The 26,520-nt window shown below is 40.2% G+C and overlaps 1 protein-coding gene across 1 annotated transcript in view; it reads left to right on the forward strand.

The window, feature by feature from the left end:
- The first annotated feature begins 1,974 nt into the window (after positions 1–1,974).
- Positions 1,975–26,520, forward strand: part of zdhhc8a (zDHHC palmitoyltransferase 8a) — a 41,596-nt gene continuing 17,050 nt past the window's right edge. Inside the window, exons 1-9 of the mRNA XM_084046519.1 lie at positions 1,975–2,260; positions 13,685–13,806; positions 14,414–14,571; positions 15,496–15,668; positions 15,876–15,978; positions 18,133–18,224; positions 18,308–18,437; positions 18,564–18,678; positions 19,079–19,191. Of these exons, the coding sequence (XP_083902645.1) occupies positions 2,151–2,260; positions 13,685–13,806; positions 14,414–14,571; positions 15,496–15,668; positions 15,876–15,978; positions 18,133–18,224; positions 18,308–18,437; positions 18,564–18,678; positions 19,079–19,191 (1,116 nt within the window). The 5' untranslated portion in view covers positions 1,975–2,150. The remainder of the gene's footprint in view (positions 2,261–13,684; positions 13,807–14,413; positions 14,572–15,495; positions 15,669–15,875; positions 15,979–18,132; positions 18,225–18,307; positions 18,438–18,563; positions 18,679–19,078; positions 19,192–26,520) is intronic.

Here is a 26,520-nt window from a genome sequence, read left to right on the forward strand (position 1 = left end):
GGAGGTTTCTCTGATTTCCAGGCCTGGAGAATTAACTTCCTGGCTAACAGGGTAGATAGTGAGATGGCCTGATTTTCAAATTTATTGTGGACCATTCCTGGTTCCACAATTCCAAAAAGTGCGGTCAAAGGGGCAGGGGGAAAGTCTCTTTTATAAGCTTTGGAAAGAAAATCGAACAGCTGACTCCAGAGGTTTTGCAATTTATGGCATGTAATGAATTGGTGAGACAGAGTTCCCTGTTCAATAGAACACTTCCCACACAAGGGAGAAGAGTTGGAAAATATCTTATTCAATTTAGTTGGGGAAAAATGCAGCCTGTGAACGATTTTAAATTGGATTAAAGAGTGTCTGTCATTAATTGTTCGCTGAACCTTTTGAATAATGTCACTGGCCTTCCAGTTGTGGTTTGGCCTATTTATCACACTGTAGAACTCCAGCCACGTGTCTGGGTAGTTGTTTTTAATATTTTTATTTTATTTTATTCATTTAATTTTACACAAATGAATGGATGGATCACTTAAGGTTTGGCGACTAATCTTTTATTGTGCCTGACTCTTCAACTTCATCTAGCTAAGAATCAGTAGTAAAATCCAGACATGATTAGGAAAAGTGGGTTGAAATATCACTGTCAGCAACTGATAGGTTTTGCAAACATGTCTCATCATGAGAATGGCAACAATATCCAGGCAGAGAATTTCACAAAGCCTTATCAAACGATCTAACTTATAATAAATAAATACATAATAAAATCATGACAAGTTCATTCGGCTACATAATTAAAGCAAGGGATTCAGCATCAGTGGTGGGAAAAGTACTCACATTTTTTACTTAAGTAAAAGTATCAATACTGCAATCAATGTAGAAATACTCTGTTACAAGTAAAAGTCCGGAATTCATTTTAGAAAATGATAGATCTACAAGCTCACAATATGCTTGCATTGCAATGCATTGCGCTTGCAGATCTGCAATCTTTTTTCAAATGGTTTGGTAATAATAATCAAAATCTACAAAGTTTACTATAAAGTTTTCAAATAATTGTAGTGGGGTAAAAGTACAATATTTGCCTCTGAGATGTGGAGTAGAAGTAAAAGTAGGCTACTGAAAATAGGAAATTCTCCAGTAAAGTAAAAATCACACCCAGTGTGAAGAGAGTGGTACCTTTGATGAATTAATAATTAGTGTAACTGGTTGCATCTTGTTGCAATCAGCTGCAGCTGTTGAGGCCGTGCTCATACGGACACAGAGCTGTTGAGGCCGTGCTCATACGGATGGACACACACACACACACACACGCACGCACGCACGCACAGCCGCGCGCGCGCACACACACACACACACACACACACACACACACACACACACACACACAGTCAGTCCTTGGAGTGGCTAGCACCACTCAAAAATACCTCAAATTGTACTTAGGCACAGTACTTGAGTACAAGTACTTAATTACTTTACACCACTGGATTCAGCATACATACTGTACCGCGTCACAAAGCTCCACCTCCCACCAGGATACATCAGCTAGTGTGCCGTTTGACGTAGCCCTGGTCCAGAGCGTTTTAGTGAGTTCTCTCTAACGCTCTGCCAGCAGCGCTGCTCTGCTCATAGACAGAACATTGCACTGCCGTGCGAGGTCTCCGTCTTTAGTAAAAAATAAACAAAACTACTTCGCTACTCACCAAAACAAAGACTGTTTTGTATTGTTGAAAGTCTATTCTCCAGGGTGGAAAGCCTCTCAGCACCCCACCTTTTCTGTATAATACACTTTTTGGGCATAAAATAAAATATATCCGCCAGATGGAAATCATTTATTTTACTCCGCTGCGCCCTCTACAGACCTGGTCAATGGTAATTTATATTGACCAGATCTGTAGAGGGCGCAGTGGAGCAAATAAAATAACGGACCAGCACTACGTCTGACGCTGATCTGCCGGCCGGGTGCATCGCATCATCGGATAGGATACAGGATAGTAAGCAGTGCAGTTTGTGTTCTGCCTTCTTTCTTTGGGAATAATGCCTACGTTTTCGTCTGATTTGCGGAAGACGAAGGGAGGCGAAACGCACGCAGACTGTAGGCCACTTCTTACCAAATCTGTTGTTATTGCCTTTCGTTAGAAGGAAATACTGATGCCTGTGGAAACGACAGGATGCCCACCAGCAGCAGCGGCGTTGAGAGATTGAAACCCGGCGCCTTCATCCCAGTGTCGACAGCAGCCAGTCTCCTCATCGCATCAACTTCTTTATTCTTTGTCTTCACGTAAGTTAAACTCACAATAAGCTACTATAGTCGTATGATGGCCTAAAGGAAAAGTTGATTTACGTTCCCTGTTGATATGTCCCAAACTATAGGGCAACTCTCATTGCATCATCTGATTGGGTTGTCTGTCCCGTCCGTTATCTTCCATACAATTATTAAAGGGACATTTGCCTGTTCATGTTTTGTGGTAGTCTAATCTTTATATATACATTACTGTATGTATAGTCCATGTCCAGACCATTATGGCAGGCATCATATTTCATATTCTCACTGATTCAATGGTATAGCCTACTTTCCCCAGCCCAGTGCATTGTTGTCTCTCTCCCTCCCTCTCTCTCTCTCTCTCTCTCTCTCTCTCTCTCTCTCTCTCACACACACACACACACACACACACACACACACACACACACACACACACACACACACACACACACACACACACACACACACACACACACACACTGTGGTGTATATACTGTACAGTATATCCACATAATGTGTATATATCACACTTTATGTGTGTGTGTGTGTGTGTGTGTGTGTGTGTGTGTGTGTGTGTGTGTGTGTGTGTGTGTGTGTGTGTGTGTGTGTGTGTGTGTGTGTGTGTGTGTGTGTGTAATATATATCCACATGTATTGTGTGTGTGTGTGTGTGTGTGTGTGTGTGTGTGTGTGTGTGTGTGTGTGTGTGTGTGTGTGTGTGTGTGTGTGTGTGTGTGTGCGCATTTGTGACACACACACACACACACACACACACACACACACACACACACACACACACACACACACACACACACACACTCGTAGAAAGGAAGTGATCATAATATCCCACTTTATAACTAAATCCCCTTATATCTTCCAGTCTAGTGACACTGATGCCTACTACCGCTTAGTAGTATATTGCCTAGAAATCTGACTGTCAGCTTATATTAAAACAGTTGCCATTTCAAACTGCAATTGAGAACTACGGTGGACAAAAGCAAACCATTTTCATGTGAACTCTTTTGTGTGTTAAACTATACCTTAGGGTCCTCCTCTATCAAAGACTGATAGACTGCATGAGGAGGCCAACCAAGGCAGATCTATGCTATAGCTTAATTTATACACCGTTGTACGACAAAGTAAATCAGGCTTAAGACTACTGACCTTTGACTGCTGCAACCATATCTGCCCTAGATCTGTGTTTCCCCTGTATCCTCTAACCCAACAGGGTTTCAATTGGTTTTTGCCAGCAGATTTTGAATGTAGGATTAGGATCCCCTGACCAATGATCCCTCATCTGGGAAACATGGCTTCTGGAATCTTTGAATTTCCCATGAGCTGTTTGCATGTGTTTTTTTAGGCTACTGGGAGATTATTTACGATGCCAGTTTTGTACAGATTTTCCTATCAAACAAAACTGACAACTTTATTTATGGATTTGGCTAAATTCAGGTAAAACTGCAAACTGTCCCATTAGTTTTTTGAACAGCAACAATACAGTACATTGACATACTTACTGTTGATGTGATCTATAGAGCGTGCTGTTCTGTCAGGTCTCGCTAGGACGCGCCTCACTAGCCAACACACAAGAGGGGGTTGGGGTGTGCTGAAACCAGTTCACCCCAAAACAACAGGTTGGGAATTGATTGCGTGAAACAATCACCTGTGCGTCCAGTCTCAATGTTAGTAAACAAATAATTGGTCTATTATCAATTGGTGAACAGAGATAACCCTCCATAACATCCCAATTAAATTAATATACTCATATTCATTACAGTCAAGAATGCAGGGATGTTTTCAAGTATAAATCAATATTAATATCTGATAGAGAGTACGTGGATAAATAAATCAAAAGGGTAAAATCGTTGTTTCGTCCCACATTTGGCTTCAAAACGGCTATGGCTGTTGAGTTGATTGCTATTGATTGACCTCTATTTTAATCCTAAAATGTCTCAACAGTCTGCTGAAGCAACAGGAAACTATAAACAAGCTGGGGAAAGCTTTCTATTATGTTTATCTTGTTTGGCTGGCTATTGTGATCGATTGAAATCTGATGCTTTTTAATTGGGAGTGTGATGCTAACCTACTATCACATCATCTTGCAGGTTTAGAAAATGTAGTATACTATTAAGTAGATAAGTAAGTAGCCTTGGGAACAAATGGTGAATCCAAAGCCATGTGGCCCATAGGTCTCCTGTTTCCGTAGTGTGAGGCAGCTTGATGTATACACACATCAACTGGACATGATGCTAGCTAGGATGTTGCAGGGACTTGACTCCCAATCCAACACTTGATGCTGAGTGCCAAGCAAGGAGGCATTGTACAGTATACCATATTTATAGGTTTTGGTATGACTCGGACAGGGATTGAACCCCGAAATAACCACAAGGCAACTGAGCCGGTAAAGTGGTATTATATCTGATATTTAGAACTTGATCTGGTTCAAATTTATTACAATTTGAGACAGCTCTGGTGTTGCTGCTGAAATCAAAGTGTATCTCTGAGATCCCCCATGAGAGGAAATGAGCTCACCAAACCTCACCCATTCCTGCCATAATGTCTGTAGGTTTAGTATTTCCCTAGTATCTGTCTTAGTTACAGTAGCCTAAACAAGATAACAGTTGTAAAACACAGGCTGTCTGGCCTTTAGATCTGGAGGTATGGAGACAAAGATTCATTCAGATTAGTATAACAGGAAGCTAGAATAATTTTCTATAACCAAATAGGAGGCAAAAAGTTAATTAAATGTTAACTGCCCTTTGCTAATAGTGATCTGTTATGAGCAGAACATACTCTATACTATACTCATCTGTTAAGTCAGCATTTGCACTGACTGTTCCTCAAAAAGGTGTACATAGATGGACAGGTGCCACATTCTATTCATCTCCACCTTGGTTACATAGTGGTTGCATAATATCAGTTAACTTAACTCTAGCTGTTGTGATTCATAATCATATAGTAAGTGAATGCCAGTCAGGTGATGGTCCACGTGAGATTTCATTTAGGATACTCTAAGATGCATTAAATCTTCCTATAGCCAGTATTTATGTTGCCGAAGTTTACCCCTTCACTAGTGTTTTAGCTTCGGTAGCCACAAAATTCCTAAATTCATCAGAAGAGAGCTGTGTGTGTGTGTGTGTGTGTGTGTGTGTGTGTGTGTGTGTGTGTGTGTGTGTGTGTGTGTGTGTGTGTGTGTGTGTGTGTGTGTGTGTGTGTGTGTGTGTGTGTGTGTGTGTGTGTGTGTGCGTGCGTGCGTGCGTGTGCGTGCGTGCGTGTTTTGTATGAGTGCGTGTGCCCCATTTTTCACTTCAACTGCAGGTTTGATTGGCCAAAAAATAACTTCCTTTGCCTGATAGGTTTCATTAGAGTTTCATGAGCTGAAGCAGAAACTTCCTGCTTTTGTTCCTCTGGCCTTGAAAGTTTGTCTGTGTTTGTACTTCACTGCTGTCTATTGTTTATTAGATAGGTCATCTACGCCCAACAGCTAATGTATGTTTCATCAAACGATGACAAGAACAACACAATTGTTTTAACTGATTTTTTTTTTCATGTTGGAAATATAGTTTTTGTTAAACATGGTTGGTCGATGAAGTATACATTCGTTTTTAAGCTCTCTGCAGACATGTCATTTTGTACTGACGGTTGTTTATGTTGTGTATTACTGTGCCTTGTCTACATACTGTATGAATATACTGTACATACAGTAGGTACAGCTTAATGTACGTACGTGACACTTAATTAATTCAATTAATCATCACACTGGTGTTAGTTGAGATATTGTTTGTTTTTCTTCCGGAAAAATGTTCACGTGATAGGGATGTGATAAATCAGGGAAGGATACGTTTTTGACTGATAAGATCCCAATAAGGAAGCGAACGTAGGTGTGTGCGTCATCGTTCTCAAAAGGTCTCCGTTCCTGCTGTCCATTTTTACAAAGCAATGCTTCATTTTTCAAAACAAAACGTGGTCAGCACTGTTTTCAAATGTCTCCGTTGTAGGGGGGGGGGGGGGGGGACACAGTAGAATAGTGTGGATAATAGGTGCAAACATTGCAAAAGATTCAAGATTCAATATTACATTTATTGACATTTTCTTGTGTACTTGCATACATGAGAAAATGGTAGTGCAACAGAAAAAAAGGACACAAATACATATCTAAAAATAACAGTCTGACACAGACACAAGGCAAGGCAAGTGTATTCGTGTAGCACATTTCAACAACAAGGCAATTCAAACGTGCTTTACATTAAACATTAAGCATTAAAACATGAAGACACAGATCATTAAGAGAATAGACGTAGACTAAGGCACTGCATAACCGGTAGGCTGCTGCAAATGCTGGTTGCAGCATGTTTGACGGATGCCATCAGGCAAGAAGCTGAACCTAATTATTGTGTGTTCAACTTTGGACAATACAATTTTCTCCTTTTGATGGTCTGTACAGAATCGTTTGGCACAGTAAATCTCAGATAAATTATATCATAGGGATGACATTCATCAGACTATTATCACATTTCATTCAGTGTGACTCACAATATTACTGGTAACAAATCACAAAACACCGAAGGGAGCCTTGGCTGCCTTTGCAGTGCCGTGCTGCTTGCTTATGCTTGACGAATCGAACCCTGATTTATACTTAGTTGCGCACCGAAAATAGCCGACCTACGAGCTCACAACGCGTCGCTATGCGACGCGTTGTGCGCTTGTAGATCGGCTATTTTCAAAGTATAAATCAGGTCTAAGTGGTGGCTGTGCCACTGACCCACTGCGGGCCGAGGGCAATGTGCAGATTGTCGAGCGGCTTAGCATTCTGTGTGATTTAATACATCTCTGGCTCGGCTGTTTCATTAGGTGGGGCTTGTCTGACCACACTGCAGTGTAATGAACTGTCCTTCCCTGTCTGTCCAGATGGTCTCAAACCAGTGAGGGAGGATGGCTGTCCGTCCATGCACAGGCATCCACACTTTAATCCCCAGTGATTCTCAACCGATTTCCAATGCATGGACCCGCCAGTTTGATATACATTAGACCAGGCGTCTTCAATGTTTTTCAGGACAAGGACCCCCTAGCTGAGAGAGAGATGAAGCAGGGACCCCCACTACATATTGTATAAAATTGTGTTTCAGATTAAACTTTTTCATAGATTTCATAGATAGCTTCAAAGACTATCAGTGTAAATTAATGGTTATTGTTTATTACAAACATTTAACCACTTAAACAAACCCTCAATACTTAGTAAACCTGACCTTTGCCTATGTACTTGGTCTGCTCTTTTTTCCCTCTACACCAAACCACTTTGCCGAAAGTAGCGGCAAAATGAGCTTGTAGATCTGCTAATGTTCCCCCCAGAATAGGGATACTAGGGTTCAAGTGGTTAATGTAAAAAAAGATATGGCGGCCCCTTTGTAATAACTCTGAGGACCCCTTAGGTGTCCCGGACCCCCTGTTGAAGACCCCTGCAGTAGACCTTGGAGCCCATTTGATATGATTATTATCTCTGGGAACACAATCTACACTGTTAAAACCTTAGTGTTTATTTAACTCTGAGAGTGTACAGATGGAACCACATGGACCTGTAATGGTGCATTTGGTTCCCTTTGTGCACTCTCTGAGTTACAGGCCCATAAGGGGTCCATTTAGGTCCTAAGTCCTAACTATCAGTCATTTAGCCTAGCAGGGGACCCCTGGAGTCAATCGAAAGACATCTTGCAGGAAGCCTGCATACATTTTTCTTTATGTCACCTGAGCTCTGTCCTGTTAATTTTGACTGGGGTTCCTGTTTGGAATACTATTATATAATTTTAACATCACTATATTCTCTTTTTTACAGATGAGATTATAGATGGATAGTGGATCTAGATCATACTTGAATGATTCATACTTAACATATAATAATTACACCAATATAATTTTAGTATGGGGCAAATCTAATTCCAACACCATTTGTAATATTGCAAAGAAAGGAAAGTTGGAGGAGGCAGATACAAAAAAATCCACATGTCCAGCATGTGGAAACACTGTGTGTAAAATGCTGGCTAGACAATAAATACATAAAAGAGTTGTAATTTGAATAATTTATAACTTTTTTGTGTGCCTCACTGCCTTCATTATTACTATCAGTGAGTTTCATCACATGTTCTTTGAGCACCACATCCTTACAGAACTCTTGATCTCGAATATACACCCCCTCAAGGACCCCTGACCCCACTTTGAGAACCACTGATCTATGACATGGAGGCACCTCTTTGGGCTACTGGCAGAGTGCACAAGAAATATGGCGCTGATTGGTCCAGCGTTTGCAAGATAACCCCCGGAGACACGCTCACACGCACGCACACGCACACGCACACACACACACACACACACACACACACACACACACACACACACACACACACACACACACACACACACACACACACACACACACCAAAGAAGACTTTCCCAAGGAGCTTACTGAGGAAAAGGGGGGTGTCAATTATGGGCATCACTTCCTGTTGTCAGTCATTCAATTAAATTTGAATGATCAAATTAGTCAAAAAGTTATGTGGTAACACAACCTGACAGAAATAAAAAAATGTGTCTGCCTACTTATCCTACAAGATCTTCCTCCACACGGCTGATTCAAATTAATGTTCAATGCTTATTATCAAGAGCTGATGTCATTTAACAATCCCCATGCAGAGATTCAGGTGTCACAGCAGCAACAGCAGCCAGTTAGAATGAAACGCAGGACAGGAGTTAGGCTACTAGTACTGCTAAGAGCAAGTGTCAAGAGCCATTGATCATTCATTTGAATCAGCTGTGTGGAGGGAGCTCTTGTAAATGTAGGGTAAGTAGGCAGACTAATATGACCCTTTTTTTTTATTTCTGTCAGGTTGTGTTCCCACATTATTATTGACTGACACAGATCACTCAATTGAATGACTGACAACGGGACGTGATGACCATAATCCATGCAACCTCTTGGGATACTGGAAAGGTTTGGAGCCAAAGGTTTGGAACCAACACTTCCTGAGCCATATGGGCCATACTGTAGGTCAAGAGCCTATCTATCTCCTGTGTCCTTAACATGAAGCAGCTTGATGTACATGTACACCCCCCCTGGACATGATGCTAGTACGTCGCAGGGACTTATCCCCAATTTACTTACCTATTTCTTACAACAACAAAAAGAAACACCACTAGGCCTGGCAGAGATATGCGCTTTGTGGAGCACCCCTTTCTTGTGATTTAATCAATCTTTTGAATGCTTGATAGGTGTATACTTACACAGAGATGGCCGTATGTTACACAGCTTAATGTAACTGATATCAGCATGTTCTTACATGAAAAGACTTGGATACAAATCCTCCATGTCAGCTTTAGGGGTGATCGTATTATGTGCCCCTTAATCTACATACTGTAAATGAACCGCAACGCATTTCTAAAGCTGTCTTTGACTAATTATTTGATAAAAATGTTACATTTTTTGGAATTCATAGATTTGTTCAGAATTGTGATGAAAAGCATATTCTATTTCCATTACTCTTTCATGAGGAAACTCAACCCATGCCATGATTATGAATGGTGTCTCTTGTATATTGTATTGTAATTATGAAATGGCAGAAATGTTATATTGTACATTGTACCTATATATTTTTTACTCTCACTGAATTGTGTTGTTTTGTGGCTTTTACAACTGCTGTCCGTGTACATAAGTAGGCTGTTTATTAGCTACATCATTACACCACCATTTGATATTTCAATGTAACATCAAATTTGACAGGCATTATCATTGACACCTATAGTCCATTGCAGTGACGGTATAGGTAACCAACACGTATACAATTGATTGTACATATTGTCCTATTGTAGTGATCTGTGATGTATGGTGAGTCCTGACTGTACAGTATGCTCTCTGTGTGTGGCATTTAATGGGAGGATTCCGCAATAACGGGCTGGCAGAGTGGTCTGTAATCCAGAGTTCATAATCCAGGGATTACTGGGTTTGCAGCTGGCATGGCATCACCAGGCATTCCTCTGGGGGGTGCCCCTCCCCCATAACCCAGGGACTAGAATATCAGTCTGTTTAAAGCAGACAATTGTTACTTTGGCTATAATATTTGAATTATGTATTTATTACTCATATTGTAGTGCCCCCCTTGAAGCTATGAAGTGTTTATGTCAAACATCATGCAGTGGATCAATTTTACATGATGATCCTGGTCCTGACTGTGGTCCATGGCATGACATAGTAACACTGTCTGCATTCAGCAGTCCAGGACAATAAAAACAAATCTATTAATATGAAAGATACTAAACTACAAAATATTTCATAATGTTCTCTACTTTTTATTTCAGTACCATGAATATATAGGTTAAGAATGCAACATTCAATCAAATGCCGTTAATATAATCCAGTGAACCCCTCGCCCGTCTACCACTATAACCTGATTACATTGCTTCACTCTCTAATCTCACACTATAGAGATATAATCATACTCTCATTCTGTTTAATTCAGCAGTTTTAGCCACACTCAGCAATTTAGTTGGGGTAAAGATATAATGTTTTTCTAAGCTTTGAGGTGTGTGTGTGTGTGTGTGTGTGTGTGTGTGTGTGTGTGTGTGTGTGTGTGTGTGTGTGTGTGTGTGTGTGTGTGTGTGTGTGTGTGTGTGTGTGTGTGTGTGTGTGTGTGTGTGTGTGTGTGTGTGTGTGTGTGTGTGTGTGTGCGTGCGTGCGTGCGTGCGTGCGTGCGTGCGTGCAGCACATCTCCGGCACCGTTGGGCCGATCGCAGCAAAACTGTGCACACACACTTCCTGGATGCCAGAACAGAACCTCAGCCCCCAATTTTTCATATCGGCCTATTATAGCGCCACCAGGAGGTAGATTTTTGCAAAACATTTTTTTTTTAATTACTCCTACAGATTTTGTCCAAGCATCACCCAAATCGGTACACAGTATCTTTATATTCATCAAACGAAACAGGTCTTTCAGATTTTTCTGCTTGGCTAAAATGGCTTCCAAAGTTTGCAGGAGTGCTCCGTTTGGAACAAAATGCCTCAAATAATGAATGCAGCGCGCGAGTTCCGTGTTTTGCACGCACATCCCCACTAGGCAGTAGAAGAAATGCCACTTGATTTTTTTCAAATCAGTCTCATGGTGGCACTATAACAAGCTGATTTGCGTATTTACCTATAGCTGCACCGATCTGCGTAAAACTTTGTATGCGCACTCCCTAGAGGCCAAGAAAAAAACCTTTGCCCTGCATTTTTCATATTTGCCTTTTACAGCGCCAGCTACGTTTTTTACATTGCCCAATTATAGCGCAATATTTTTTACATTATTCCTGAGAATAATAATTATTCAAAATTTTGTCCAAACATCACACAAATCTGTACACATTATCTCTATAGTCAAGTGATCAAGACGGACCCGTCAGAATTGTCATATTTCATGCTGATTGGCGAATTCTGAACATTTCTGGCCCACAATAACCTACCTGACCTGGCGGAGACCTGTGCTCCGAGGAGCACTTTTTCTAGTTGTAAATACAATACACATCTCTGGTTCTAGCACAATTTAGGAATTGATCTGTATTTGCAAATGCTTAAAATAATTTATTTTCCAAACAACTATTATGCATATGAATTAAAACATTACAAACTAGAAAAGTGTGGTCCTCAGAGCACAGGTGACAGGCCGGATTGCCTACTGACGCATCTTGATCACATGACCGCAGAGTTAATGTTTACCAGTTTGTGTGAGTTTAAGACCAAATCTGTAGGAGTTGTAGCAAAAAGTGTGTTTTGAAGAAAACGCAAAATGGCGGAAAATGCAATCTGGCACAAGTGGCCGGGCCAACATGCATTGTGAGAATCCAAGGAATCCAGGGAAAGAAATATTTTTATTTTGCGAGCTACAGTTCAAGAGTTATTGGCCAAAATGTTTAGTCTTGATCACATGACTATAGAGATAATGTGTACTAATTTGCGTGTTGTTTGGACAAAATCTGTAGGAGTAAAGATTGGCCTCCTGGTGGCACAGACACACACACACACACACGGATGGACGGACAGACAGACAGGGGCGAAAACATAGTCTTCGGCTACGGCCTTCGGCCTGGCATAGACAAAAAGAAAAGCCAATAAATTCATTGAACAATGTCAATTATGGGGGAAATGGTCATAACTTTTTTAAGAAGTATTATTTTATACGTTTATTAATTGGCTATTATCTTTTAACCTTTTTTACAGTAAATCAATTAAAACATTCTTAATTATAAGAATGGCCTGGGGCAGCCATTCTCTGGCACCTGCAGGTCATCTCCACCTGGGCACTGTAAGGAGTATGTCCCTACATGCCTGTCTTTTGGTCTTGGTGTCATTATTACTCACACTCATACCAGATTAAATTAATGATGCCATGAACATTGTCCTTAAGAAACTTCACATTTGCCGTGATTAAAAATAATCACTTTCAGTGTGCACAAGAAATGTGGCACTGATCGGTGCAGCATTTTCTGAGATTAGCTCAGAACACACACACACTGGCCGGATCGCTGGTGTAGTGGTCCGGGCACCTAGGCTCCACCCCCATGGCCTTTGCTGCATGTCCCTCCCCATCTCTCTCCCAATTTCCTGTCAACCTACTATCCTATCAATAAAGGCATAAAAAAAACCCCCAAAAAAAGAACACGTGTAACATTGTTTTCTAAACAAACCAACATACAGTATAAGTGTATGAGGGTATCTGCACATTTCTAAAGTGACCATTTAAGAACTTGTAAGACCTTTTTAATACCTTTTAAGATGAAAGAATAAAATAAAGAATAAGACAATTACTGCATCAAAAGTAATCAACAAGCTATTGTATAAAAAATGACTAAACAATAGCTGATCATGTAGATCAATTCTTTTTACAATATTGATCTGTGGAACCGAGTCAAACAAAATGTAACGCCTCAACTCCAAGAATTCTAAGTGCTCGTCAGGGTGCTCGTCAGGGTGGGGGGTTCCCAGTTCAAATATGATTATTTTGGGGAGCCACGGCCTGAAAAGATTGAGAACCCTTATTCTAGACGGCTTGCCTCCTACAGAGCCACGCTGACCACCCCCCCCCCCCCCCCCCCCCCCACACACACACACTATTACACATTTTTTCTATACTGTGCAGATTAGAATAAGTAACAGTGCAGTAAAAAGTTTCTCGTAATGGTATACGGTGCAACGCGTAGTGAGCTTGTAGATATTTTTGCTATTTTGGAAAAATGGTGAAAGTGATAATGACCATGAAACTGATGAAGTCTGTCTATCTAACAAGAGCTTTTGACTAAATAATAACTACATTGGATCCATTTGAACACAGGTTATTTTTTCCATTTCCTGAAAAGCAACCGTTTTGGACATACTGTACAAGGTACCTGCCCGACACTGACGATATATATTTGTGTGTGTGTTCAGATGTCCGTGGATTGCTGTGACGATCTCTCCCGGTGTGCCACCATGCTGTGCCATCCTCTTCCTTTTTGTCCTGGCCAACTTCACCATGGCAACCTTCATGGATGCAGGTGTACTCCCAATGGGTTAGTACTGTAGGAAGACACAGTTATGTTGTGCTTCCTGTAAAGTTTATTAGTAGCTGTTATTTTACGCGTGTGTGTGTGTGTGTGTGTGTGTGTGTGTGTGTGTGTGTGTGTGTGTGTGTGTGTGTGTGTGTGTGTGTGTGTGTGTGTGTGTGTGTGTGTGTGTGTGTGTGTGTGTGTGTGTGTGTGTGTGTGAAACATGTGAGGGCCACACAAGTATAATAGTATTTGTTGTGAGGACAATGTTTCTGGTCCTCACAAGATAAATGGTTGTTTTTATGGTTTAAAACGACTTTGGTTTGCAGTTAGGGTTAGGATTAGGCTTATTGACTGGCTATTTTTGGCTTCAGAGTAAGGGTTTAAAAAAAAGGCACATTTTGTTGCAATAATGGCATTCTGAATTATGATGTCCCCACAAGTATAGAAATACAAATGTAGCTGTTATTTTACATTTGTGTGTGTGTGTGTGTGTGTGTGTGTGTGTGTGTGTGTGTGTGTGTGTGTGTGTGTGTGTGTGTGTGTGTGTGTGTGTGTGTGTGTGTGTGTGTGTGTGTGTGTGTGTGTGTGTGTGTGTGTGTGCGTGCGTGTGGGTGTGGGTGTGTTGCAGCTAACGAGGACGAGGACAAGGACGATGATTTCCGCGCCCCACTGTACAAGAACGTGGAAGTGAGAGGAGTCCAAGTGCGGATGAAGTGGTGTGCCTCGTGTCATTTCTACAGACCCCCGCGTTGCTCCCACTGCAGCGTCTGTGATCACTGTGTGGAGGTTAGAGGAGGGAGGGGCGGACACACGCACAGGGAGAGTAGTTTGGGGTTAAGTGTTCTGCCGTGCCTGTGGACACCTCGAACACTTAGCCGAGGCCGGGTATCGAATCTGGGACCTTCTTGTTTCCCTAGCGGGCCATGCTTGTGCATGTAATTAGTAAGGCATAGATAGATGAAAGGAAAGAAAATGGCTGTGGAATTGAATATAGGAGAATGGGTGAATAGAGGCTTACTGTAAGCTTAATGTATGCGCCGTCATACGACGGTGTCACGCACCACAAATATAGCAGATCTGTATGCTCACAACGCTTCGCGGATTCCACACATTGTGAGTCTGTAGATTTTCTATTTTCTGTGCACGACTCCGTCGAGCGACAAAGTATAGATCGTGGCTTAAATGAAAGTGAGTAGGGCTTATGTGTGAGCCAGAGTGTATAGCAAAGTAGCAGTGGGACCGGGAGGAGTAAATAATGGGAGATTGGAGTAAATAACAAGGTATTTCTGTAGCGTGGAGGAGCGAGAGAATGATAGACAAAGCACAACAGAGCGAGGCAGTGAGATCCCATTAATCAGGTCAATCCTTTCCCGTAGAATCTATGTTATCTATGCCGTAGATCCTTTTTGGTCTCTGTGGAAATGAAATTTGAAAAGGTTTTAGTGAGATAATACAAAGCATATTAGAAAAGTAATTAATCCTCCAAAACATTTTGCTTGCATTATTGCTGCATTAATAACCACTCAATCTCAGTGAAAGCTAAATGATTACCAAAATGTGGTAATCATTTAGCTTTCACTGAGATTTCACTGAGAATCATTTAATGCTTGATAATGACCTAGTGACAAATGATAGCGAAACATACAGTGTTTTTTTTTCTCTTTCCTCGAAGGAATCCATCAGTAGCAATTTTATCTTTTTTTTTTGTAGGACTTTGACCATCACTGTCCCTGGGTAAACAACTGCATTGGGAGGAGAAACTATCGATACTTCTTCCTGTTTCTGCTCTCCCTCACGGTGCATATGGTGGGTGTGTTCACCTTTGGCCTGCTCTATGTCCTAAACCACCAGGAGGACCTATGGCAGGTGCACTGCACTGTCACGTATCCTTGAGCACACTGGCTGTGCGGATTTGTGTGTGTGTGTGTGTGTGTGTGTGTGTGTGTGTGTGTGTGTGTGTGTGTGTGTGTGTGTGTGTGCGCGCGCGTGCGCGTGTGCGTGTATGCATGCTTGCATGATGGATGGAAAGATTGAATGAAGAATTTTACATGGAGTAATGAAAGAGCATCTTCCTTGACAGCAGCTTCCAGATTGGTGGTGATCAGTGTATCAGGGTTGTTCCTTATCCCAGTCCTGGGACTGACTGGGTTTCATCTGTACTTGGTGTCCAGAGGACGTACCACCAATGAACAGGTTGGTCTGATCTACATATAAATTGGAAATACTGGCAGGGGGCACCCTGCTAGCTCCACATACAGTATATACAAAGTATCACACAACACAGCAAGGTTCAATCTATTTCCAGTAGGCAAATATACTGTAACATATCTAATCTTGAGACATCACTCAGCAAAGTTATATTGGGCGTTGGAAGAACTATGTTTTTAATTACCTACTACAAAGGAATCACACTTTTAGCGCATAAATGAATGTAAACTTGAAATATTTGCTCCTCGGAGCCTCCGTCAGACCAGGTAGGTTATGGTGAGCCAGCATTGAATGAATTTATTGCACAGACACAATATGTTCAAATGTGCAATATCCAAAAATCGTCCTCCTGGTGGCGCTATAACAGACCAATGTAAAGTTTCACAGGAATCGGACGCTGCGTTCATGATTTGAGGCATTTTGTTCAAAACGAGCCACACCTGCAAATTTTTGATGCCAATCTTAGCCAATCAGGATGGAATATGAAAAATATAAAAAAGGGCATTCTTTCTATATTAACCTTGATGGAAGCTATCTGGTGCTACAAGAATCAATAGGTTATCGTGTTATCAGTGATGATAATTAGGAGGTTGAGGGAGGATGAGACTAGCTGGACACTGCGTCAGGCACCCAGAACTGATGGCAAGCAAACGAACACTGTGGGAGCCAACCCAGGGCAAAGCCAGAAAAGAAAAGAGGCACACCACCTATGTAGATACACTGCAGCGTGACAGCGGAGCTAACCACACTGCAGAGCTCAAGACCCTGATGCCAGACAGGAAGGTGTGGAGGGCAGCGATTCAGGAGTCCAGAGTTGGTGTTGGCTAGACTGCACTCTCACATCGCATTGCATCAATGATAATTAGCTGTTTGCATTAGTTTATGTACTAGAAGTGTGATTTCGAGAACTTTTTCACCATAATGAGGTTGAATGGAATGACAACTTTAAATACATTGATGAAGTAACAGTTAGAGATGATTGAGAATATTTGGACTTTTATCTTGCCCAGGCGCTGTAGATAATATTCAATCCAAGCTTCTACCAAAGTTCAACATCACTTTAAGGCCATTATGTTTGCACACTCATTTTTGCAATCATATTAAGTTGGTAGACTTCATGTAAGTTAGTAGCCTGGGACCAGACGAATCTGCGAGTGCAAAAAAAAATTGCACTCTGGGATTTGGGTCTGGCACCGCTCCATAGAGAATCCATTTCCTGTTCCAGAAGACGTGGGGCATCAATCAGGGCCCAGTATTCGAATATGGGCGACTGTAATTGGTAGTTGGTTGTAGGTCTAACCAATTGCGTCGAGGGACATTGTTTTGATCCCGCCCCTTGGGAAACAAAACGTCCTCATGGAAGCACCAGACTCATATCCACGCAGTGATATAGTCTAGCTACGCCAGGCTAGTAAGTTAGTGCTGAGAGTTGTGGTAGCAAGATTTGAAGGGGTTTGATACGTTATGTACAGAAGGGTAGACTGCCAGTACTTTTAATCTTTTTTAAAATTATCATACTTTATCTTGTTTTTTGTTTTTTTTTATAACAATCCAGTATTATTTATATATTATCGTTTGTGTATTGTATTGCTGTGGTTAGCGAAATGCCACACCATTTCGCTTAAAGTACACTTACCATTTCGCTAAAAGTACAATTTTTCAGCAGTGGTGGGAAAAGTACTCAAATGTTTTACTTAAGTAAAAGTATCAATACTGCAATGTAGAAGTACTCCGTTGCAAGTAAAAGTCCGGAATTCAAAATTTACTTGAGCAAAAGTACAAAAGCATTGGCATCAAAATGTACCAAAAGTAAAAGTACTACATTTTTTGAAAATAGCAGATCTACAAGCTCACAACGCGTCGCAAGCTTGCAGATCGGCTATTTTCAAATAGCCTAGGTATAAAATAGTTTTCAAATAATTGTAGTGGAGTAAAAGTACAATATTTGCCTCTGAGATAAAAGTATTAGAAATTGGAAATACTCAAGTAAAGTACAAATACCTCAAAATTGTACTTAAGTACAGTACTTAAGTAAATATAAAAATAAATATCTTTCCACCACTGTTTTTCAGTGTCTCAGATATTTTTTCCACATGTCACAACAGTCGTATTTATCTCATCCTGCTCATGTTCTCACAGGTAACTGGGAAGTTTCAAGGAGGGGTAAATCCTTTTACGCGAGGTTGCTGTAGCAATTTGGAATATCTGGTTTGCAGTCCCATCTCTCCAGTGTAAGAGACATTTCATACAGCATCTTATGATACTCTCAAATAACGTACTGTTACTAAGCTCTTTCTGTTCCCACACCCCCCAGATATACAGCAAGGCCCTATAAGAAAACAACCGTTCATATTCAACCACCATTCCTGAGACCACATACTGGCAGAGAGAGACCAGTGAAAGTCAGGGACAACGGCATCCAGAGTCATGATCTCCAGCATAAAGTATGCATACAGTACACAAAATATTATTTTATCGGGGCCATGGTTGCTATTTCCTCACATATGCCGAGCCACAGCATTTTAAGGTCAGGACAAGTTCTCTGATGTGTCTGTCTCTTCTTGTGCCAGCGTTCCTCGGCTGGCACTCTTGAGGTGCCAGACATCAAACGACGGAACAACCCACCACCGCTGCCACCCAAACCAGACCATGGACTGCTGAAAAGTCGTCTAGCAGCCGTGGATGGTAAACATGTCACTGCTATTCTGATACTGGACTTTGTATCTTTGATTTGACTGTGCCTTCCTGTTTTTTTTGTGCTGTGTGACTTCTCTACGCTCTCTTTCCTTATTCTAACTCTTCCTGTAACTACAGTGTTGGAGAGCTTGCACCGAAAATTATTCCACAGACTATTTTACACCTGTAATCTGGTGTTATGACCATGAAGTTCATTCTGATTCTGAGAACTAGAGACACAGCCGAATCTACCAATATTCATGCATGGCGTACATGCATGCATACATATAATCTTAAGGATACTTAAATTCTTATAATTTATTCAGTAGCAATAATATTTATTCCAATAAACATATGTGTTGTCATATTATTGTCATGGGTGACAAGTGACTTGTGACTTCTTTTTCAGATTTGGGACACCATACCAAAACCATCATACCTGTGTCTATTCCGACTGTGCCACAGCTCCGACCTGTCCTTGAGGCAATATCCAGAGGATCATCCCCCATTCCTCCAGAACAGGTGTCAATCGTTTTTTTACTAATTTGTACTTATATTGTGGCTAGAGTCTGACTGATATATTGGTTTGGTCGATATGTCAGCCATTATTTGACTTTTTTTTATGACATTGGTATCTGCAATTATGCAGTCGATTTGTCCAGATTTTTTACATTTTCTTTTTAACCAACCACCATTTTTGTAAACAAGCGTGTGAGATTGTAGATGATTATTGAATATTTTAATAGGGCTGGTTAAATGGTTAAATAAAACAAAGTTGGGTTTATGTGTGTATTTATGTATTAGTTTTCGGTAGCACTTTACAATAATGAGCCGTTATAAAGCATTTATAAACGTTTATAAGTAGTTTGTAGACTATTAACAAATCATTAACAACCTGTTTGTTGACATTCGTAAATGATTACTAAAACCTTTATAACTACAGTTACAAATCATTTGTAAAGTATTAGTAAGTAGTGAACTATTCATGAATAAGCCATTTATATACATCTGTAAAAGATTATTAAATAATTTGTAACGACCCATTCTAAAGCATTTATAAACGTTTATAAGCAGTTTGTAGACTATTAACAAATCATTAACAACCTGTTTATTGACATTCGTAAATGATTACTAAAACCTTTATAACTACGGTTACAAATCATCTATAAAGGTATTAGTAACTATTCATGAATAAGCCATGTATAATACATCTGTAAATGATTATTAAATCATTTGTAACTGATGTTACATAATATATACAAGCTATTGGTAGCTTGTTCATGTTTAACATATGCTTTGTTAAACATTCCTAAAGTATCTATAAATCCTTAGTACATGTTATTATGTGCCCTATAGTAAAGTGAAGACAGTTCATCATTTACAACTGTCTGTTAATGTGTTTGTTCATGTTTAACATGCTTTGTAAAACATTCCTAAAATATCTATAAATCCTTTGTACATGTTATTATGTGCCCTACAGTAAAGTGAAGACAGTTAATCATTTATGACTGTCTGTTAATGTGGACTTTCTCCTTACCTGTTGCAAACTACCTGGCTTTCATGAATGCAGACACCAAACAATTACTAGAATTATCATTCATGTTAAGCAAATGATGCGTAAGACATTCGTAAAGAGTATGTAAACCATTTGCAGACGTTATCATGAGCCTGAGCCTAGTTGCTTCTTTTGGGCTTGTTTTCATAGACCTGTCCGCTTGTTTCTTTTGCAAAATATAACACACTGATTACCTGCATTACACCTGCAGTAGCCTACTAGGGAGGAAGTGAACAGTGATGCAGTTGCAGACTGGACAGAAATATGTCTAATTCATGTTTTATGTGTTTTAACTGTCTTGTTGCAGGTGATCGAGGTAACATAAAATGGCTAATCTTACACACATGAAGTAGCATTATGACTAGGGGGTATTTTGATGGTGGCTGTTTGTATCCACAATGTTTGTTTTGATGTGTAGGCTAGTAATGTCCTCCATGCTTAGCAGTTTAGCTTAGCAGCTAAAGCTAACTTGCACTGGGAGGTGACTGCAGAGGCTCCAAGCTGCTACTCTGTGATTCTGTTGTGATTAATTTCTTTGTTTAAATGTCAGTGTGTGTGCTGTGGCCAAGAGTTGCTACATTTTCTTAATAAATTGTTGTATACTTGTATACTATATAACGTTACTTTTGCCACTTTTTGATGTCACATGTTTTACTAATCACTGTTAAACATGAAATAATAATGCATAGTCTTCACTTTACAACAAGGCCCATGATAACGTTAGCAAATGGTCAACACACTCTTTACGAATGTCTTACGAATCATATATTAAACATGAAAGATAATTCTAGTAATTGTTTGGCATCTGCATTCATGAAAGCCAGGTAGTTTGCAACAGGTAAGGAGAAAGTCACATTAACAGACAGTTGTAAATGATGAACTGTCTTCACTTTACTATAGGGCACATAATAACATGTACTAAGGATTTATAGATATTTTACTCTACTCAGAGTCATAAGTTTACAAAATGTACTAAAGTACAGTGAACGTCTGTGCGGTTTGTCTTCATCACTGAAAATAACGTACATGTAAACTGATATAAAACTGCTGTCATGTGCAGTTGGGGTGAAGAAACACAACCATTTCACTCCTAATAATACTTATTTGATTTGACATCCTGACTTACTGCTGTAGCTGAGGCTTGAACCTGTTACCTGCGGCTCACTAGTCAGTGACTCTATCTATTCACCTACAACTGTTTCCTTGGAATCTGTGGTTCTGAAACATTTTGTTGTCAACCCCCCAAATTGACATGTATTTGGGCAGTGGACCCCAATGTGAAAAGATGTAGTGTCAGGGCCCCCCATGAAAAAGATTTATATTTATGCTGTAACACATTTTTTAAAAGTTATTTGTCTTGTTTGTTGTTCAAGTCAAAGCACCAGGAAGGCTGTACTTGTCAGCCATCTGTTAGCTCAATGGGTTGAGACGCAGTATTCATGATCCAGAGGCCATGAGTTGAAAGTGAAAGATCAGATAAAGGTGCAAGAGTCAGGTATTTGTTGGAAACCTGTCCTGGTTGGATTTGAACCGGTAACCTTCTGGTTCCAGGTCCTGTATCTAAACCACTGCACCACAGAGGTTCTGACTTGTTCTGTTAACTTAGCCTTGAAAACTTTGTACCCTTTTCCCTTTAAATATCCATTGCCATTGACAATGCATTAGGCGCTTAAAGTTAAATATTTCAAAAACTACAAATCATTTCAAAGTAAAACATCTCAAGGATGCATGTCCACAGTAAGGGGGAATTTTTGAACTGTGAATGGAGTTTCTAGGTGAAAGTGTTTTTTTGAGGTCCCAAAACCTTCCATCCGCCTCCATTCTAAATCTCTGAACTTTTAAAGGAGTACAATTCTAAAACTATGCAACATTTCAAAGATTCCTTTTCAGGCAAACATGTCCAGAGTAAGATGAACATTTTAAAGTATGAATGAGGTTACTAGGCGTAAGTATGTAGTTGTAAGCCTGCCTTTAAATGTCCATTGCCGCATCGACAATGAATGGGGCGCTTAAAGTTAAATATCTCCAAAACTACAAATGATTTCAAAAGAAAAAATCTCAAGCATGCATGTCCACAGTAAGGTGGAATTTTTGAACTGTGAATGGAGTTTCTAGGTGAACGTGTTTTTTTGAGGTCCCTATACCCTAACCTTCCATCCGCCTCCATTCTAAATCTCTGAACTTTTAAAGGAGTACAATTCTAAAACTATGCAACATTTCAAAGATTCCTTTTCAGGCAAACATGTCCAGAGTAAGATGAACATTTTAAAGTATGAATGAGGTTACTAGGCGTAAGTATGTAGTTGTAAGCCTGCCTTTAAATGTCCATTGCCGCATCGACAATGAATGGGGCGCTTAAAGTTAAATATCTCCAAAACTACAAATGATTTCAAAAGAAAAAATCTCAAGCATGCATGTCCACAGTAAGGTGGAATTTTTGAACTGTGAATGGAGTTTCTAGGTGAAAGTGTTTTTTTGAGGTCCCAAATTCGTCCATCAACCTCCATTCTAAATCTCTGAACTTTTCTATATATGACATTTTTAATCATTACAGTCAGTTCACCTTCTTTTGGGTCTTGAGTCGAACCAATTACTCCCGCGGAGACATCAAATTTCTCTTTTGGGCCTTGAGTCTTGGGACTCATGGCCCAAAAGAGAAATTTGATGTCTCCGCGGGAGTAATTGGTTCGACTCAAGACTCTTTTGGGTCTTGAGTCTTGGGAAAGAAAAAAAAGTGTGCCAGTTGGATTTGAACCAGGAATCTTCTGGTTGCAAGTCCTGTATCTAAACCACTGCACCACAGAGGTCCTTACATGTTCTGTTGACTTGCATGGAATTTGTCTGAAAGATTATATAAAGGTAAAAGCCCCAGGTAAAAGTTAGAAAGATGTCCTTGCGAGATTTGAACTCAGGACCTTCAGTGTGTAAGGCCTGAATCTTAACCACTGCTTCATCATGGTACATACTTTCTATGGTGTCTTACACGCTGTTCAGTGAAAGATCAGATAAAGGTGCAAGAGTCAGGTATTTTTTGGAAACCTGTCCTAGTTGGATTTGAACCGGTAACCTTCTGGTTGCAGGTCCTGTATCTAAACCACTGCACCACAGAGGTTCTGACTTGTTCTGTTAACTTAGCCTTGAAAACTTTGTACCCTTTTCCCTTTAAATATCCATTGCCATTGACAATGCATTAGGCGCTTAAAGTTAAATATTTCAAAAACTACAAATCATTTCAAAGTAAAACATCTCAAGGATGCATGTCCACAGTAAGGGGGAATTTTTGAACTGTGAATGGAGTTTCTAGGTGAAAGTGTTTTTTTGAGGTCCCAAAACCTTCCATCCGCCTCCACTCTAAATCTCTGAACTTTTAAAGGAGTACAATTCTAAAACTATGCAACATTTCAAAGATTCCTTTTCAGGCAAACATGTCCAGAGTAAGATGAACATTTTAAAGTATGAATGAGGTTACTAGGCGTAAGTATGTAGTTGTAAGCCTGCCTTTAAATGTCCATTGCTGCATCGACAATGAATGGGGCGCTTAAAGTTAAATATCTCCAAAACTACAAATGATTTCAAAAGAAAAAATCTCAAGCATGCATGTCCACAGTAAGGTGGAATTTTTGAACTGTGAATGGAGTTTCTAGGTGAAAGTGTTTTTTTGAGGTCCCAAATTCGTCCATCAACCTCCATTCTAAATCTCTGAACTTTTCTATATATGACATTTTGAATCATTACAGTCAGTTCACCTTCTTTTGGGTCTTGAGTCGAACCAATTACTCCCGCGGAGACATCAAATTTCTCTTTTGGGCCTTGAGTCTTGGGACTCATGGCCCAAAAGAGAAATTTGATGTCTCCGCGGGAGTAATTGGTTCGACTCAAGACTCTTTTGGGTCTTGAGTCTTGGGAAAGAAAAAAAAGTGTGCCTGTTGGATTTGAACCAGGAATCTTCTGGTTGCAAGTCCTGTATCTAAACCACTACACCACAGAGGTCCTTACATGTTCTGTTGACTTGCATGGAATTTGTCTGAAAGATTATATAAAGGTAAAAGCCCCAGGTAAAAGTTAGAAAGATGTCCTTGCGAGATTTGAACTCAGGACCTTCAGTGTGTAAGGCCTGAATCTTAACCACTGCTCCATCATGGTACATACTTTCTATGGTGTCTTACACGCTGTTCAGTGAAAGATCAGATAAAGGTGCAAGAGTCAGGTATTTGTTGGAGACCTGACCTGGTTGGATTTGAACCGGTAACCTTCTGGTTGCAGGTCCTGTATCTAAACCACTGCACCACAGAGGTTCTGACTTATTCTGTTAACTTAGCCTTGAAAACGTTGTACCCTTTTCCCTTTAAATATCCATTGCCATTGACAATGCATTAGGCGCTTAAAGTTAAATATTTCAAAAACTACAAATCATTTCAAAGTAAAACATCTCAAGGATGCATGTCCACAGAAGGGGGAATTTTTGAACTGTGAATGGAGTTTCTAGGTGAAAGTGTTTTTTTGAGGTCCCAAAACCTTCCATCCGCCAACATTCAAAAACTCTGAACTTTTAAAGGAGTACAATTCTAAAAATATGCAACATTTCAAAGATTCCTTTTCAGGCAAACATGTCCAGAGTAAGATGAACATTTTAAAGTATGAATGAGGTTACTAGGCGTAAGTATGTAGTTGTAAGCCTGCCTTTAAATGTCCATTGCCGCATCGACAATGAATGAAACCAGGTTTCCTGGTGGAACTTTTAAAGGAGTACAATTCTAAAACTATGCAACATTTCAAAGATTCCTTTTCAGGCAAACATGTCCAGAGTAAGATGAACATTTTAAAGTATGAATGAGGTTACTAGGCGTTAGTATGTACTTGGGGCAACGGATAAATTGACTGATATCCGTAGAATAACTTGTAGGAGTGTCCTGGTTCAAATCCAGTCACCACCTTAGTAACTGAAACCGAATCTGGCCAATTCGGTCTCTTCGGACAGACGCTCTACCAGTTTAGCTATGCTGTTGGCTGAGAGTTACAGGTTTCCTGGTGGAACTTTTAAAGGAGTACAATTCTAAAACTATGCAACATTTCAAAGATTCCTTTTCAGGCAAACATGTCCAGAGTAAGACGAACATTTTAAAGTATGAATGAGGTTACTAGGCGTAAGTATGTAGTTGTAAGCCTGCCTTTAAATGTCCATTGCCGCATCGACAATGAATGGGGCGCTTAAAGTTAAATATCTCCAAAACTACAAATGATTTCAAAAGAAAAAATCTCAAGCATGCATGTCCACAGTAAGGTGGAATTTTTGAACTGTGAATGGAGTTTCTAGGTGAAAGTGTTTTTTTGAGGTCCCAAATTCGTCCATCGACCTCCATTCTAAATCTCTGAACTTTTAAAGGAGTACAATTCTAAAACTATTAAACATTTCAAAGATTCCCTTTCAGGCAAACATGTTCACAGTAAGATGCACATTTTAAAGTTTGAATGGGGTTTCTATTCTATATATGACATTTTGAATCATTACAGTCAGTTCACCTTCTTTTGGGTCTTGAGTCGAACCAATTACTCCCGCGGAGACATCAAATTTCTCTTTTGGGCCTTGAGTCTTGGGACTCATGGCCCAAAAGAGAATTTTGATGTCTCCGCGGGAGTAATTGGTTCGACTCAAGACTCTTTTGGGTCTTGAGTCTTGGGAAAGAAAAAAAAGTATGCCAGTTGGATTTGAACCAGGAATCTTCTGGTTGCAAGTCCTGTATCTAAACCACTGCACCACAGAGGTCCTTACATGTTTGTTGACTTGCGTGGAATTTGTCTGAAAGATTATATAAAGGTAAAAGCCCCAGGTAAAAGTTAGAAAGATGTCCTTGCGAGATTTGAACTCAGGACCTTCAGTGTGTAAGGCCTGAATCTTAACCACTGCTCCATCATGGTACATACTTTCTATGGTGTCTTACACGCTGTTCAGTGAAAGATCAGATAAAGGTGCAAGAGTCAGGTATTTGTTGGAGACCTGTCCTGGTTGGATTTGAACCGGTAACCTTCTGGTTGCAGGTCCTGTATCTAAACCACTGCACCACAGAGGTTCTGACTTATTCTGTTAACTTAGCCTTGAAAACTTTGTACCCTTTTCCCTTTAAATATCCATTGCCATTGACAATGCATTAGGCGCTTAAAGTTAAATATTTCAAAAACTACAAATCATTTCAAAGTAAAACATCTCAAGGATGCATGTCCACAGAAGGGGGAATTTTTGAACTGTGAATGGAGTTTCTAGGTGAAAGTGTTTTTTTGAGGTCCCAAAACCTTCCATC

Source organism: Gymnoscopelus microlampas (assembly GCF_963454915.1).
Source record: "Gymnoscopelus microlampas genome assembly, chromosome: 21".
Taxonomy (NCBI): domain Eukaryota; kingdom Metazoa; phylum Chordata; class Actinopteri; order Myctophiformes; family Myctophidae; genus Gymnoscopelus; species Gymnoscopelus microlampas.